Raw genomic sequence first — 16649 nt, 5'->3', positions numbered from 1 at the left:
AAAGATGCATTCTTACAGTTGAAGTCAGAATTATCAGCCCCCCTGAATTATTTTTTCAGCACATTTCTAAACATAATAGTTTTAATAACTCATTTCTAATAACTGATTTATTTTATATTTGCCATGATGACAGTAAATAATATTTGATAAATTTAGATATTTTTCAAGACACTTTTATACAGCTTAAAGTGACATTTAAAGGCTTAACTAGGTTAACTTTTTAGGTTAGCCAGGCAGGTTACGGTAATTAGGCAAGTTATTGTATAACGATGGTTTGTTCTGTAGACTATCGAACAAATTAATAGCTTAAAGGGGCTAATAATAGTTACCTTAAAATGATGCTTAAAAAATTAAAAACTGTTTTTATTCTAGTCGGAAAAAAAAAAAAAAAAAAAATATATATATATATATATATATATATATATATATATATATATATATATATATATATATATATATATATATATACGGAGACCCAGAAGGGGGTTGAGTAATAGGTAAACATATTTTTGAAAGTTTTTGCGTTCACTTGCAAATATGTTTTGCGTTCCCTCGGAAAACTGTTGTTGGACAAACACTTCACTTTATACATGACAACCCTGTTTTTGACGGGATTGTCCCATATTTTACCATTATATCCTATTTTTAAGTATTTTCCAAAATTTCTCTCATATGTTTAATCTTGAAAGCATGTTGAAATTAATATAAAAATGTCTGAATTCACCTTCTTTCCATTAAAGCTTAGCGTCGATCAGCGCCCCTCATGCAACCTCTGAATCAGTAAATGCATGTGTAAGCGCTGACGGACCCCCAGATCAGCTGTACACACCATTTAAAGAGGAGCTAAAGTGCAGGACAATTTGGGATTCGGGTGTGTGTTTAAACCAACACAATCTTTCGGCAATTCTAGCTTGATCTCATGAGAAAACGTAAGTATTCCATGTTTTGCCAGATTAGTGGCTAATTTGTACAAATTCGTATGAGTTCAGTTGTACGAAATTGTACGATTTTAAAAAGGAGGCGTGGCACCTAACCCCACCTCTAAACCCAACCGTCATTGGGGGATGAGCAAGTCGTACTAAATTGTACGAATTAGATCGTAAAAATTCATATGAATTAGCCGCTAAATCAAAAAGTTACGAATTGCCGTGAGATTGTGCTGGGCAATTCGTAACTTTTCAATTTAGTGGCTAATTCGTATGAATTTGTACAATCTAATTTGTACAATTTAGTACAACGGTTAAAGTGTGCTTTCGTTATATATCAGTGGTAAGTGACACCTCTGTTATCTAACAAAACAAAACAAAACGAGAGGTTCATTTGCTGCTCTTCACTTGTTTAATAATAGAGGTGTCACATTAAATGGCGTGTACAGAAGCTGATCTGGGATCAGTTTATCATACTGAGCGCGTCCATCAGTCAGCGCTTATACATGCATTCACTGATTCAGAGGTTGCATGAGGGGCGCTGATCGACGCTCAGCTTTAATAGAAAGAAGGTGAATTCAGACATTTTTATATTAATTTCAACATGTTTTCAAGATTAAACATATGCAAGAAATATGGGAAAATACCTAATAATAGGATATAATGGTAAAAATATGGGACAATCCCAGCAAAAACAGGGTTGTCATGTATGAAGTGAAGTGTTTGTCCAACAACAGTTTTGCGAGGGAACACAAAACATATTTGCAAGGAAATGCAAAAACTTAAAAAAAAACATCTTTACCTATTACTCGTTTTTTTTTTCTCCCACCCATTTTTATTTCTTCCACCCATTTTTTCCTCCACCATCACGGCCCCTCTGGGGTCTTTGTACAAATAAGACTCTCTCCAGAAGAAAAAATATTATCAGACATTCTGTGAAAATTTCCTTGCTCTGTTAAACATAATTTGGGAAATATTTAAAAAAGAAAAGAAAATCAGTGGGGGGATAATAATTCTAATTTCAACTGTACCTGTGTAATATAAAGCAGTAAATTAGAAGAACTTTACAATTTGGTGCTTAAAGTTATTTCATAATTTTCTAAATATTCAATGTTAACGATAAAATAAAGAATTTTTGTAACGTGCCACCAAAGAAAATTGCCACTCAAGTCAGTTCCTAACCATTTCCATATATCAACAAATTAAAGGGCACAGCAGGAAATGTACGAGAATTAAAAACAAATTGGTAAATTTTCCATGTATTAAAAAAATAAATGACTTGTTTTTTGTTAAAGTAAATTCAACTGATTATATGATCATAAACAGCGAACAGCTCATGACAAGCATGATGTTTTACATTTACGTCTTACTGCTTTTAGTGCAACTCAACAGCCGTGCCCTTTAACACATGCATTCAGTGTGAGTCTTGTGGGTCTTTTCTTACTAACTCTAAACAGGATTAGTGAGTTAATTAGTTATTCCATTCAGACCTCCTACATAATTATGCCTCTTTGTTATTGCATTATTGTTATTTTTTTGGTCCACTTTCCATTTGCATTGTAACTTTCCTTTGTTTTTTTAATTGTATTGTCATCAAGCAGCAGGTACAAAAGGCTTAAAACAAGGAAGTTACAACAGCCATTCCATCCAATCCCACCCACGCGGTGCTTGCCAAACAGCTGTGCCGTTCATCCGTCCACCTACCGTAGCGCCGACGCCATGAGCGTCAAGAAATGCGGCGCATTAGACACATAGCGGGAGGAAGGAGAGCAGAGAGAGAGGGAGAGGTTGAACTCACGACACACCGAAAAACAGAACGAAACACAGTCAAGACAGTGAACAACACCAAGAGCACTAGTCTGAGAAATGACACACTGCGATGCAATATATAGGTTTGGCATACAAATGTTTTAAAAGCCATGCTATAAAATGTGTGTAAAACAGCAGATGAAGAATTTATCGACAGTGAATACCCTAAAGTGAGCGTCTATGCTAACGAAATAAAGAAAATACATTTTTGAAAAAATAAATAGTGCATTAACTGTGCAAAGTATTTGATTTTAGTCATTACAGCTGGTCAGTGGGTGGCAAAAGTTAAGCAAACTTTAAAATGCACTTGAAACGATTCATTCAAAAGAATGAATTAAGCAATAAATCAAGTGACTTTCATTATAAGTGAGTCGCTGAATCATTCACTCAACATATTCACTCAGAAACACTCGTTCATTCCATGATATATATTGCGATTGCTTTTTGAGTCTGAATCGTTCACTTGACTGATTTGTTCAAAAACACTAATTCATTTAGTGATAACTCATCTGGGGTGCATTTCCGAAAATCGTTAGCCAATTAAGATCGCAAGTTTCGTCGTTACAAACATAGTTTGTTGATTTTGCGTTTCCCAAATCCATCGATCCAACGAACATTCGCAAACTGCGTTGCAAACTTGAGCACTCGCAACTATACCTCTGGAGCTGTAGTTAGAAGCATAGTTCCTGGCTGTGTTCTATTCCCACTTATCCCCCATATGTCCGATTCATTTAGAACCATTAAACTTGGAATGATTAAAAATAAAGTTGTAATTTGCTTTCAAAGTATTTTTTTACCGTTCAGTTTTAGCAGTCTTCGTGTTTACAACCATGCTCCCTTCGCAGTGCACTTTAAAAAAAACATTGATGTAATTTTGAACACAACCTCATGACTCGTGACTGTTTTTATGAGTGACTCAGTGAATCATTCACTTACAGTAACATAGTCATTCAAAACACTGATTCATTCAATGACAAATAATTTGATTGTCCTTCTGAGTTAATCTCTAATTCATTCACTTGACTGATTGGTTCAAAAGCAATAATTAATTCAGTGATAAACCAATTAAATGTTATGATTGAATAACTGAATCATTCACTCAACTGATTTGTTCAAAAGCACTAGTTGATTCAACAATACATGAAGTGACTGTCTATATGATTGAGCCACTGAATCATTCACTTAGTAGATTCATTTTAAAACACTGATTCATTCAATGATATATTGTGTGACAGCCTTTTGAGTTCACTTAAATGATTTGTTCAAAAGCACTATTATAACAATAGCTGTATTTCAGCTTCATCTGAGTCTGTCTCTGTCACTGACTGCTGTTTATCTGACGTAACCCATGATGAGTAAACACGTACGTGGGAGCAGTGGGCGGGGAGAAGAAGCTCATTTGCATTTAAAGCCACAGGTTACAAAAACAATCTACACTGTACTCAGAAACCAAAATGGGCAGATTCTGGAGGCTATAATAAATAATCTGATGGGTATATTGAGCTGAAACGTTACAGACACATTCTGCAGACACCAAAGGCTTTTCTTCCATATTGTAAAAGGGGTAAAATAGGTGCGTTTTAACCATTTTACTACATATAACTTAATATATACACTTATTTAATAGAATGACCTTTAAAGCTTCTGTTTCATTGTATGATCATAATCAAATGGCCGATACTCTTGTTTTGGAACATCTAGTGTGTCATTTCTCTTCAAAGAAAACGAAACACTCACAATTACTGACGAACACAATAAAGCAAACCATGAAGCTAATCACATAACAGACTCTCCTTCATTAGTTTAACCCACACTAAAGTGGTCTGATGCTTGTTTGCATTTCTTAATGAAGCAACACTAATTTGAGCTGATGTTAACACAGAAGTACATATCACATGGTTTTAACTCTACAATCAAACTGAAATTATTATTATTAAACGCTGTCATGACGGATGCCCTGTTACATACATCTCCGCCCTGCATGTTCTTCATGTTGAAGCCGTCCTTTCCCTTTTTGCCTTTTTTGTTCTTCTTCTTCTTACAGCAGCATTTCTTGATGATACAGAAGCAGCAGGTGAGGATGAGGAGGGCGGCCACTACAGCGATGGCGATGAGCGCCCATGGAGGCACTGCAAAGCATCATGGGAACAAATTCAGACAGATTTATTCAGAAGATGAGCAACTTGTATTCTTGATGGTGAATAACCAAATAGCAAGCCTCAATATGATGAAATATTGCACATTTAACCATGCTATCATTTGCTAAATTAAAGCTGCCCACATTAAAAAGTACAATAGGAAATTATAGTTGTTCTGACCCATACATGCTTACTCACAGCAGAATGAACCACCAATTTTGACCCATATTAGTAAAGTGTATTATATTGAATTAAATTTTACAACATAATGTTGTAATAACTGTACTGAACTGTTCTACTGTAATAAATATATACTTTAGTTTTTAGTACAGAAATAAACTGGTGTGCTATAATATTCCCTCTATCTGGACTGTTCCCAAAGCTACACTTATAATCTCATCATGATTTTTAAATCAAGAACATCATAATTAAAAATTGTACACTACTTTTTTGTATTGGTATTGACCCCCTCTTCAAAACTATCTTTTTAAAAAGGGGCTTGGCGGACTGTAGACTCAAAAGTAACCATCCACTGCTCTGATTGGCTAACAGTTTTGCATGTTAAAAGAGCGAAACAGGCAGTACAGTAGAAGTAGGTGTCAATCATATGTGGAGGTGGAGCTTATCCACTCTATTACGTCATTGAATAGAAGACTCCAGAACCAGTTGTTTTGGTAGACTGCCTTTAATATAAGCTGAGTTCTGAGTTCTAAAGACTTCTTGTGTGTAAACAAATTAAGGGTATTTTGGTTTATCAGTTTACGACCCCTTTAAAATAAAGTTAACACTTTGTAATTGTAAGTGGTGGTCCCCTTGCAACCTACAAACCACCGTCCACTGGTCCGTGGTAAAATTGTCAAGCGATGACCGGTCCACAGTGATACTGCTATAGACAGTCAACCCTTATGCTTCATTAGCATTATTTCTTTTGGGTTGTGCAGCTTAATTCACAGAATTTCTACAAAGTATGCTGTATTCTGTAAACTCCGTCACATTCATAATGCATATTTATTTCCCTCATTTAAAACATGAAGAAATGTGTACAGATTTATATTTTTCTGATCCCGTATTTCTGTGTTTTGTAGTTTTGAAAAATATAATCATATGTTTTAATATAATGTTAACAGATACTTTATCGGTGAATTTAAGCTAAGTTTTTACTGCAGATGTCACATCCATAACGCTGGAACAGCTCAAGACTGTAAAGCATCTGTGCAGGACTTACATGGGATCTTATCGATCTCATTGAGGAACTTGCTTTTGATCTCTTCGAAGACGTCGTTTTTGTTGACGGTGCCCTCAGACTCGGTGGAGTTGTCCGCCGGAGTGGAGACGGCAGGGGCCATGGTCATGGTGTGGGATGGGTGGGTGCCCCCTGGGCCCGTGGGCTCTGGACCCACCATGGCTTCGGGCTTCTTTTTGAAGAGGTTCCACTTCATGATCTCTGGCTTGACCAATCAGTGACCCTGGAGGAGATAGAGAGGAGATCAGATGGCTTCACACATATGGATTTTATTGATTTGATGCCGAGTGATAAAAAGGAGACATAAATTAAACTGAGATGCTTTATAGTGTTAAGTGAACAACTTTGATAAATGATGAATTCTACAATACCCACTGAATAACCACAATGGGCTCTATGCACAGCTGTTTTTCAGCTGGTGAAAGCTTAATGTATTTTCAATTTCGTAAGGTTCCCTTTTACAGCATCGATGTTGTAATGTAATTAAAATACAATCAGTTAAACAGATTTAAGCATTAAATTAGTTGTTCAAGCGCAAAACATGATGAAAGACCCTGCAAATGCTAGCGCCTTCATTAGTAGCAGACTAGCGCAAAAACTCCATTGAAAATACTGGGCTAAAATACATTTTCATATTTTGAAGGCATAGCAGGAAACAATGTAATTTAATGCAGTTCTTCTCTGAGACCCAAATTATATTGTATATCAATCAGGCACACCGTAAAAAATCCAACTTACAGATTGTTAACTCAGTTTAAAATTGTAAGTTAGATGGAGATATTTTTGACCTCAGAGTTATATTTACCAACGATTTACCTGCATGTTTGGAACTGTTTGTTCAATTAAAGTGAAAAAATCAGTTGAGGTAATTTTGAATTTTGATTTCTTCATTTGAGCGTTTACCGCTGAAAACAATAAAAAGCTGAGTTAACTTACAATTTTACAGCAAAATATGATCATATCACCCCAACTTTATCCTCCCTACTCTGGCTGCCTGTTTCGTATTGATTTTAAAATATTGCTTCTAACCCATAAAGTTTTAAAAAATCTAGCTCCTGTTTATCTAACTAACCTTCTGTCTCGCTACATTCATTCATTCATTCATTCATTCATTTTCTTGTAGGCTTACTCCCTTTATTAATCTGGGTTCGCCACAGCGGAATGAACCGCTAACTTATCCAGCAAGTTTTTTACGCTGCAGATGCCCTTTCAGCCGCAACCCATCTCTGAAAAACATCCACCCACACACACTCATACACTACGGACAATTTAGCCTACCCAATTCACCTGTACCGCATGTCTTTGGACTGTGGGGGAAACAGGAGCACCCGGAGGAAACCCACGCGAAGGCAGGGAGAACATGCAAACTCCACACAGAAACGGCAACTGAGCTGAGGTTCGAACCAGCGACCTTCTTGCTGTGAGGCGACAGCACTACCTACTGTGCCACTGCCTCGCCACGCTACAATCCAACACGCTCTTTAAGATCTCAAAACTCAGGGCTTCTGGTAGTACCTAAAATAGCAAAGTCGAGTAAAGGAGGTCGAGCCTTCTCATTTATAACTCCTAAACTCTGGAATAGCCTTCCTGATAATGTCCGAGGCTCAGACACACTCTCGCAGTCCAAACTAGATTAAAGACCTCTCTTTTTAGCAAAACATACACTCAGTGGATCACTCAGTGGTATGATACATGAATGTGCCCCACGCAGGTTTCTGCATCTCGTTTACATACACTATGAACAGCAGCTACACTAATTATTCTCTTTATTCTCTATTTCCACCTGGGGATACTCATCCCGAGGCCCTCAGACCACGCAGTGCCACTGATTCGATCCAAGACCAGCGACGAGATGATCCCAAGGTTTCCATAATCCTGGACCAGGCCGTATCCTGAGCAGCTGCTGCGGTGGTCATGGAGGAGTGGAGAGCATGAGACTGATTCCTGTGACACTCCAGGGACAACGAGTCTTCGCTGAGGTTTAGCATTCTCCAGCCTCCGGCGCCTAGACTGCAGCTCTGCACAAGACGTTTGGCCAGAGGAGAAATGCTTGTGCCCATCTGAGCCTGGTTTCTCATGAGGTTTTTTTAATTCTTCACTTTCGCCAATTGGTAAAGTTTTTTCCTCGCCGCTGTCGCCACTGGCTTGCGTGGTTCGGGATCTCAGCTGTGTATCGATGGATTTGCTCTTCAGTGTTTGGACTCTCAGTAGTGATTATTAAACCACACTGAACTGAGCTAAACTGAACTGAACTTAAACATTGAAAACTGAACTGACACTGTTTCATTTTACATTGATCTTTTATGTGAAGCTGCTTTGACACAATCTACATTGTAAAAGTGCTATACAAATAAAGGTAAAATGTATGAAATTATTCTCCCAGTATCGTGCAGCCCAACTTTGCATTAGTGATTCAGTTATTTTCCTGTTTATTCCTGTGCAGATGCTTTGAAATCTGCACTATATAATGCACTATAGAAATAAATGAGCAGACACTTCTAGAAGCCTGGAATGCTTTTAGTCTTAAAGATGAAAGAACAAGAAAAATCCTTCCGTCTGTGATGTTGGAAGGTGCAGCTTTTAAGAAAAACTCAAATGCAATTTTCACAGCGTGAGTATTATTATGAGGAACTTCAAACTAGAAGCTTCTTATCAAATAAATGACCATGAAGCAAGTGAAAATAAAACAAGGTTAAGACCTCTCGGAACCAATAAGCTTGGTGGACGGCTCTTTTAATAATGAGATGGATGGCTTTGCATTTAAATAATGAAAGACAGAGTCTGGATGTTAAAGGTTGCAGTGGAAGATAAACGGCAGAGACACTGCATGCGCACTGCAGGACAAAACAGAGACAGTCTGTCCTGGGACGCCTCAGCGGTTTCCACTTGTTCTGGATCCAGAAAGTTAAGCACTGTAGTAGAAACAGCATCAGATCCGGCGTTATTACTCAAAATGCCTTCTTTTATATGCATTGCAACAGATAGGAGAGAGAAAAGTGTCTCGGACTTGACTTTCCCTGCACGATTTAGCATTAAAATGTCAAATAATATCTGCTGGAACTTCTGATAGCACCTTGTGAATGACGATGTTTAGTAAATGAGAGCTGCTCTGTTGGCAGGTTGTACATTGTGCTAGATAATATTTCAAATGAAATGAAGCAGCAGGATGATGCAAGTTTAGGAAACTGTTTTGAAATGTGTGGAGATAAATATGTGCATGAAAATAAAAATAAGCCTATGCAGATCGCTGGAGAACTACACATTGGCCACAACAAGAACTACAACTACCAGGATGCTTTACACCAATCACTCCTGCCACAGCTGTCAGTCATTTGGACACACACACAGCTGCTGTTCGTTCCCACTGATTTCATGGACTATATATACACCACACTTTCACTTGCCTGTTGTTTGTTTTGTTTTGTTTATGTTGTTATGCTGCCTGTCCTGACCATTTGCCTGTTATTTTGACCACGTTCTTCGGATTATCCTCCTGCCCCAGTTTGTACCATTGCCTGCCTGACTACTCTACATTATTAAACTGCATGTGGATCCTCATCTCCATTGTTACAACTAGATGACAAGGTTGAAAATGTGTTTTGTTTTATAGATATATCTAACAATCACAAAACATTGCATACATATTTTTAAAGTAATTTAATTTTGCATATTTAAAGAAAAACTGAAAAAAAAAAATTAAAATGTAATTATTATTATATTAAATTATATTAAAGAGGAATCTCCTATTGTCTGCTGAACTATCTTAACCTTAGCCATTTTCTGTGCATAATGCCCATAAGATAAAATTTAAAAAGAAACTAAAACAAATAAAGATACTAAATGACAATCAGGAAAAAGCGATAAACAAAAAATATTTTTTTGCCACTAATAGATACAAATAACAACAAAACATTGCATAAAAATTGTTTTATTTAAATATTAACAACAATAAAATTAAATTACATAAACAGTTAATCATAAAATAATTCTAAAATATCAATAATTTTATTAATACTAATTTATTATTATTATTATTACTGTCACAATCACCAGAGATCTAACCACCATAGATTGCTGGATATCATTCACATTCTCGCGAACTACAAATCTGCCATGCTATGACTACATATTCGGTCATGCACCACACACACAACCATTTCCTGATCGTGACTGATTGCAAACACACAGCTGATGCTGCTCAAGTACTGATTACACACATATAAATACAGCACACTAAAGCTGCGGTCACACTGGGCTTTTCCTTCCATAGACTTCCATTCATATGCACGTGACAGACGGGAAACACAGGGTCATGCGTGAGGCCAGACGGAATCTGCGAACGTTTTTTGCTATTTCTGCAGAGAATTTTGGTAAAAATCTGCTACAATTTTAGCTAATGAAACATGAATAGCATTGCTCAAAAAGAAAATCACACGGAGTGAACCACCAATTTATCCTGCATATGTTTTACACAGCAGATGCCCTTCCACCTGCAACCCAGTACTAGGAATCATTCATACACACCCATACACTAATTTAGTTTATTCAATTCACCTGTACCGCATGTGTTTGGGCTGTGGGAAAACCGGAGCACTCTGAGAAAACCCACGCCAACATGGGGAGAACATGCAAACTCCACATAGAAATGCCCACGGACCCAGCTGGGACTCGAACCAGTGACCTTTTTGCTGTGAGGCGACAGTGCTGTTACCACTGAGCCACAGATTCCAATCAACTAATTGAATAATTTAATTTAATAAACTAATTTAAAAAAAACACTAAGTGCCTAAATGATTCCAGATCATTAAAGTAAACATCTCTAGTTTGTTAATAAAACTGTAGTGTAACACACACAAAAAAATAATATATATATATATTTTATATATATATATATATATATATATATATATATATATATATATATATATATATATATATATATATATATATATATAGCTACTGTCATTTCCTTCTGCTTTTCAGGAGTTTCATCTGAAATCTGAAGAAAAAATAATCTACGACCGTCTCTTTCCCCACCACCCAACCATAAATACTAATCAATACTAATCTAAACAAAGCCAGATATTGACTATCATCCACACTCTCCCCTCTTCTCAGCAAAATCCAATGGCTTTGATTTAGCAAATGCACAATTCTCGGATAAATCTCCAGAAGGACTCGATCTTCAGCCTCAACACATGCGAAACCCAATCTGCAGTATTTAGGCTCAATCAGTGCTGATAGCGGCGTTTGAGGACTGGCATTGATTTTGTGGAGCAGCTGGACATTTATCTGCTGCTCTGCTCACCTGCTGCGAGCCGCTGACATTTGAGCTGGAGATGCTTTTATTGACTGACAACAACGCAGCATCATCTCTGCTTCCCGAGAGGAGACGATGCGGTGAAAGTAGCCTTTACACGCACACACACACACACACACACACACACACACACACACACACACACACACACACACACACACACATACACACACCCTGACAGTGTTGAGGAGGCTTCAGCGCAATTGAAGTGTGTTTCAGCAGTCCAGGATGACTGGTCATTTTCCCAGTAAGAAACTAATGGTACATTTTCTGTAAAGTTTTAAGTGTTGAAGCAAAACTACCAGGAGTGGAATAAATCATATCTATAGGGATGCACTCTAGTAAACAACTAGCTTTTCTAGTTGTATTAGTATTGTGTTATTATTTCTCCAACACATACCCATTCTGAAAATGTACCACTATAGACACTCTCATAGACGCTCCCTCTTATTCACACACACACGCACGCACACACACACACACAGAGAGACAGCACCAAGCGACGCACAGCACCACGCTCTCTTTCTCTCTCTCATTCACACACACACACACACAAACACATAGAGAGAGAGAGAACCAAAGCGACGCACAGCACCACGCTCTCTCTCTCTCATTCACACACACACACACATAGAGAGAGAGCACCAAAGCAACACACAGCCTCACGCTCTCTCTCATTCACACACACACACACAGACACACACACATACATAAACAGCATCCACGTGGATGCGCACGTGCTTGGGAGCGATATTGTTAGACCACGCGCCCGCTTCCTTTTAAATTACACCAAAGTTACCGACCGCTCCCACGCTTTATTCTGAAATTTATTCCGGCACCGCAAGAAATCTTGTCGGGTCTCACTGCTCCCATGGTACAGCAGCGAGAATGCAGACCTCTAGTTCGTATTTACGACGTCTACCTTTTTGTTCGGTCGAAACCTGAAATACTGCCAAACTGCAGGTCACTTGGTGAGCGACTCACCATCTTACCTCACCTCACCTCTCTCTCCTCCACACTGTCCTGTGCTGACAATCACGCATACGCATTTGTAGGCATTAAATAAATAATATTTATTATTTAATACTTGTCTCGGTGAGGCAGTGGCGCAGTAGGTAGTGCTGTCACCACACAGCAAGAAGGTTCGCTGGTTCAAACCTCGGCTCAGTTAGCGTTTCTGTGTGGAGTTTGCATGTTCTCCCTGCCTTCACGTGGGTTTCCTCCGGGTACTCCGGTTTCCCCCACAGCCCAAAGACATGTGGTACAGGTGAATTGGGTAGGATAAATTGTCCGTAGTATATGAGTGTGTGTGTGAATGTGTGTGTGGATGTTTCCCAGAGATGGGTAGCGGCTGGAAGGGCATTAGAGACCGTTGTCGACTGACTTACTAAATGACAGACTGACTGACCGATCAACTGACCCACCCTCCTCCTTCCCTAAACCCAACTAACAGTGTTTTCAAAGGCAATCCAGAAAAAGAAAAGCACTCTCCTGATTTTTACCACGTTTTCAGGTTTTACCACATTCTCACACTGTTATTTACTTGTTTATTTTATTTTTTGGCTTCTGTTTTTGTCTTGCCCACCTTCTGGAGCCATTCTTTGCTGGACTTGAACTCCATCATCATGGTCAACACCTCTCTGCGTCTCAAGTCTGCTGACGTACATGGTGAGCTACTGGGCAAACTGGTAACATCGGGAAAGCTGTCCATATGAAGGTAAGCGGTCAGCTGGTAAGCATGAAAAGTGTCATGCCGCCCCGTAGGGTTTGCTTTTAAAGACCATACATACTTCTGGCTACATAATTCGCGATCTCCAGAAATGTATATAGGGATACATTTTCAGAATGAGACTATGTTGTATATCTTGGGTTCTCAAAAAATGCCCTGGTCACATTTTCCCAATGAGTCTGTGTTAAATGTGAATGCACATTGATAGTGATATTTTAAGTGGGAGATGTGATCCGCCTGAACTGGACAGAACTGGGATACGTGGTCAGTTTGACCCTAAAAGTGTGTGTGTGTGTGTGTGTGTGTATGTGTGCGGAGACATGCTGCATTTAGACATACATTCATCTTTACTCACATCTGACCTGAAAACCAGAAATCAGAGACCGCAGAGAGAGCGTGTTTGCTTCCGTCTGTGTGTAAAAACCCCAGTAACAGATCCATGAGGAAATCAATAACGCTAGAAATCGTATATTCCATAAGGCAAATCCAATTATAGGTAAAGCTCTAAGTGCAAGCAGTGATCTTTATGAGCCCTGTCACTGATATGCTGCTATTTTATGTACGTCTTAATTGCCTTAAACACCCTGTTAGCATTGGGTCCTCCAGAGAAACACCTTCGCATGACCAGAGAGATTCATAAAGGTCTCTTGTTTTGAATGGAGACAGATCTGCACATCTGCTGCTCTGCACAGCCGCTAGCATGACGGATATCCTCACGCGGCCCTCAAAGCATCTGTTTACAGTCATATTTACAGTAGCATCTTCATCTCAGAGACTTGCTCACACTTTCTACACCTTCACTGCATTTACAGTGAGATCTGTGATGGACAGTCCTGCAAATCCAGGAAATTGACAGATTATGGTAAAATCGTTGACCCTACCAATAACACGGCAGAGCAACTATATCCATTTAAAAACATCAGCACGGCTGGAAACTGCACAATGTTGTGTTCGCCTGCTTAGAGAAAGAATGGATCATTCAACTTATGATTAGGGATGGGAGATTTAAACTTAAAATCATATCACAAAATTTTCTGGTAGGGATGCATTAAATACTCGGGCACTGAAAATATTTGGCCGGAAATGGCCCAAAAGTTCACTGAAACAACATGGCAGACACAGTATGTCGCGATGACGCAAAGAGAAACGCGGCCTGCACATGTCTGAAACAGAATGTCTTAGGTTGCTTTCACACCTGTGAATTGAATCAGTTGTTCCCCAACAGGGATTAAAACTGTTACAATGTTGCTCTTTGTTCTTGGTGTGGTTTGCTTTTTACACTGCAAAGTTTCTAAATGGACCAAAAACAAGTCATGTGTGACCAACATGGGGAGAACATGCAAACTCCACACAGAATTGCCAACTGACTCAGCCAGGACTCGAACCAGCGACCTTCTTGCTGTGAGGGGACAGTTCTAACCACTGAGCCACTGGTATACAATAATTAAATTTGATTAGATGAGAGTTAAATTTTGCAATGACTCCACAACTGTGTTTTCTGGTTAATTATGATCCCATTTTGGCATTGCAGATCTTGTGATGTGACTATTGCAGATTCACACATTGCGGTAATAGATGCTCAACGATATATTGCGCAGCCCTAGCTGACGCTTTTGTTAAAATCATCTTCTATACGTCTGTACGCAAGAATCTGACACAAGCAACTTCCTACTTCATGCATCCAGGTCCCACTTCAAACTCTGAAATCAATCCCGGAGTTTGATGCAGCAGACAAAACCCAAACCAGAAGCTGCCATTCTCCTCCAAGACAACTACTGAAAATGTCAGCATGCTTTTATTCATGGTCGATCGGGGAAGGAGGGTGATGGGGGTCTTGCAGAAACGGGTAAGCCCTTACCAGGCAATAGTTCAGTCCTCCCTAATGGAGCCACCCATCCGAAACCGGAGAGCAGCAGAACGCTTCACAGGTTAAGAGCGTATCCCACGATCCCACTGGCGTCCACACACACACGCACTGCAGTCTCCACTGCAGCACAGAGCGCTCCGTCTCTCTCGCTTTACTTTCATTACACACAAAGCTCCCGCTAGTTCAGCTCATATTCTCTGTCGCTACCTCTGAACTCTCTGCTTTTTTTCTGTCCTGTTTAATGTTACTCTCGCTCTTTCTGTTTCCCCCTGCCTCTCGCTCTCCTTTTCTCTCTCTCTTTCCATTTCCTCCTGCCTCTCCCTCTGTCCTTTACTCTCTCTCTTTCTATTTCCTCCTGTCTTTCTCCTTCACTCTCTCTCTCTTTCCTCCTGCCTCTTTTTTCTCCCTCTCTCTCTCTCATTCTGTTTTCTCCTGCCACCTTCTCTCTCTCTTCTGTCTTTCTGCTTCCTACTGCCTCTCTCTTTTTTCTCACTCTTTTTCTGTGTCCCACAGCTCTCTACCTCTCTTTGTTTCCTCCTGTTTCTCCCTCTGACTTTTGCGAAATTGTTGTAAACGATTATTATATTTTTTCTTAAGAACATTTTTGTTAAACCCCCCCCCCCCCCCCCCCCCCAAATAAATTTGTTCATATTCTCCCTCAATGTAAATAAATTCATTTGGAAATAAAACCCCCCTCTCTGTCTCAACTGAATTAAATTCAATAATTGCTTTATTGGCATGACAAATGTATTACCAAAGGATTTATACAGTTTACATAAATTAAAAAAAAACATAGTAAACACATTAAATAGTAGTAGTGGTAGTACACTCTCATAAATAAAGGTACAGGAGGTGTCACTTTTATTCTAGCCGAAACAAAACAAACCAGGAGAAAAAATATTATCAGACATACTGTGAAAATTTCCTTGCTCTGGTAAGCATCATTTGGGAAATTTGGGAAATATTTAAAAAAGAAAAAAAAATCTGATTTCAACTGTGTGTATAAATAAATAAATAAATACATAAATACATAAATAAATAAATATATATATATATATATATATATATATATATATATATATATATATATATATAGTGCTCAGCATATATAAGTTCACCTCTCACAAATCTATGTTTTAAATTCATATTTTTAATAGGAAGCTATACAATATTATATTTGTGCATATACATTAGATTAGTCAGTACTAAAGCCAAATCTGGAGCTAATCTAACAAACTTACAATAATGGTCCAAATACTAGTACACCCAAATTTATATGTCATAAAAAATATTAAATACAAATTTTAAAAAGAGGAAAAATCAAGTAAACCAAAAAAAATAAACATTTTGTTGAAATTTTGTAGGTTGTTAATATTTGCAATATTTTACTTGAATTTAATAATATCTCCATCTTCATTTTCTTGTCTGCTTAGTCCCTTTATTAATACGGGGTCGCCACAGCGGAATGAACCGCCAACTTATCCAGCTCGTTTTTTATGCACCAGATGCCCTTCCAGCCGCAACCCATCTGTGGGAAATTGAATAGTATTATCTTTCAATTTCTAAATATGTTTGGTGACTAAAATATTATATTAATAAATATATCTGTATAAAAAT

The 16649-nt window shown here is 38.3% G+C and overlaps 3 protein-coding genes across 9 annotated transcripts in view; 1 reads left to right on the top strand and 2 right to left on the bottom strand.

Moving 5' to 3' along the window:
- slc12a5a (solute carrier family 12 member 5a) overlaps window positions 1–16649 on the top strand; it is a 2560186-nt gene that overhangs the window by 1416365 nt on the left and 1127172 nt on the right. The gene's annotated exons all lie outside the window — the stretch shown is intronic.
- The window catches only part of nav1b (neuron navigator 1b), a 947042-nt gene that overhangs the window by 562617 nt on the left and 367776 nt on the right, over window positions 1–16649 (bottom strand). The gene's annotated exons all lie outside the window — the stretch shown is intronic.
- syt2b (synaptotagmin IIb) overlaps window positions 1–16649 on the bottom strand; it is a 124877-nt gene that overhangs the window by 51869 nt on the left and 56359 nt on the right. For 5 of the 7 annotated variants that reach the window (XM_087258210.1, XM_087258211.1, XM_087258214.1 and 2 more), the window contains 2 exons: window positions 6099–6339; window positions 4704–4864 (listed from right to left, as the gene is read on the bottom strand). In XM_087258210.1, coding sequence (XP_087114336.1) covers window positions 4704–4864; window positions 6099–6312 — 375 coding nt within the window. In that variant the 5' untranslated portion in view covers window positions 6313–6339. Of the gene's footprint in view, window positions 1–4703; window positions 4865–6098; window positions 6340–15023; window positions 15470–16649 lie in introns of those variants that run through there. The other 2 variants (XM_087258212.1, XM_087258215.1) reach the window with 1 other exon arrangement.

This window comes from Danio rerio, chromosome 6 (genome assembly GCF_052040795.2).
Source record: "Danio rerio strain M-AB ecotype USA chromosome 6, GRCz13ab, whole genome shotgun sequence".
NCBI lineage: Eukaryota > Metazoa > Chordata > Actinopteri > Cypriniformes > Danionidae > Danio > Danio rerio.
The sequence above is the reverse complement of the archived record's forward strand: the minus strand, read 5'-3'. Positions and strand labels throughout refer to the sequence as shown.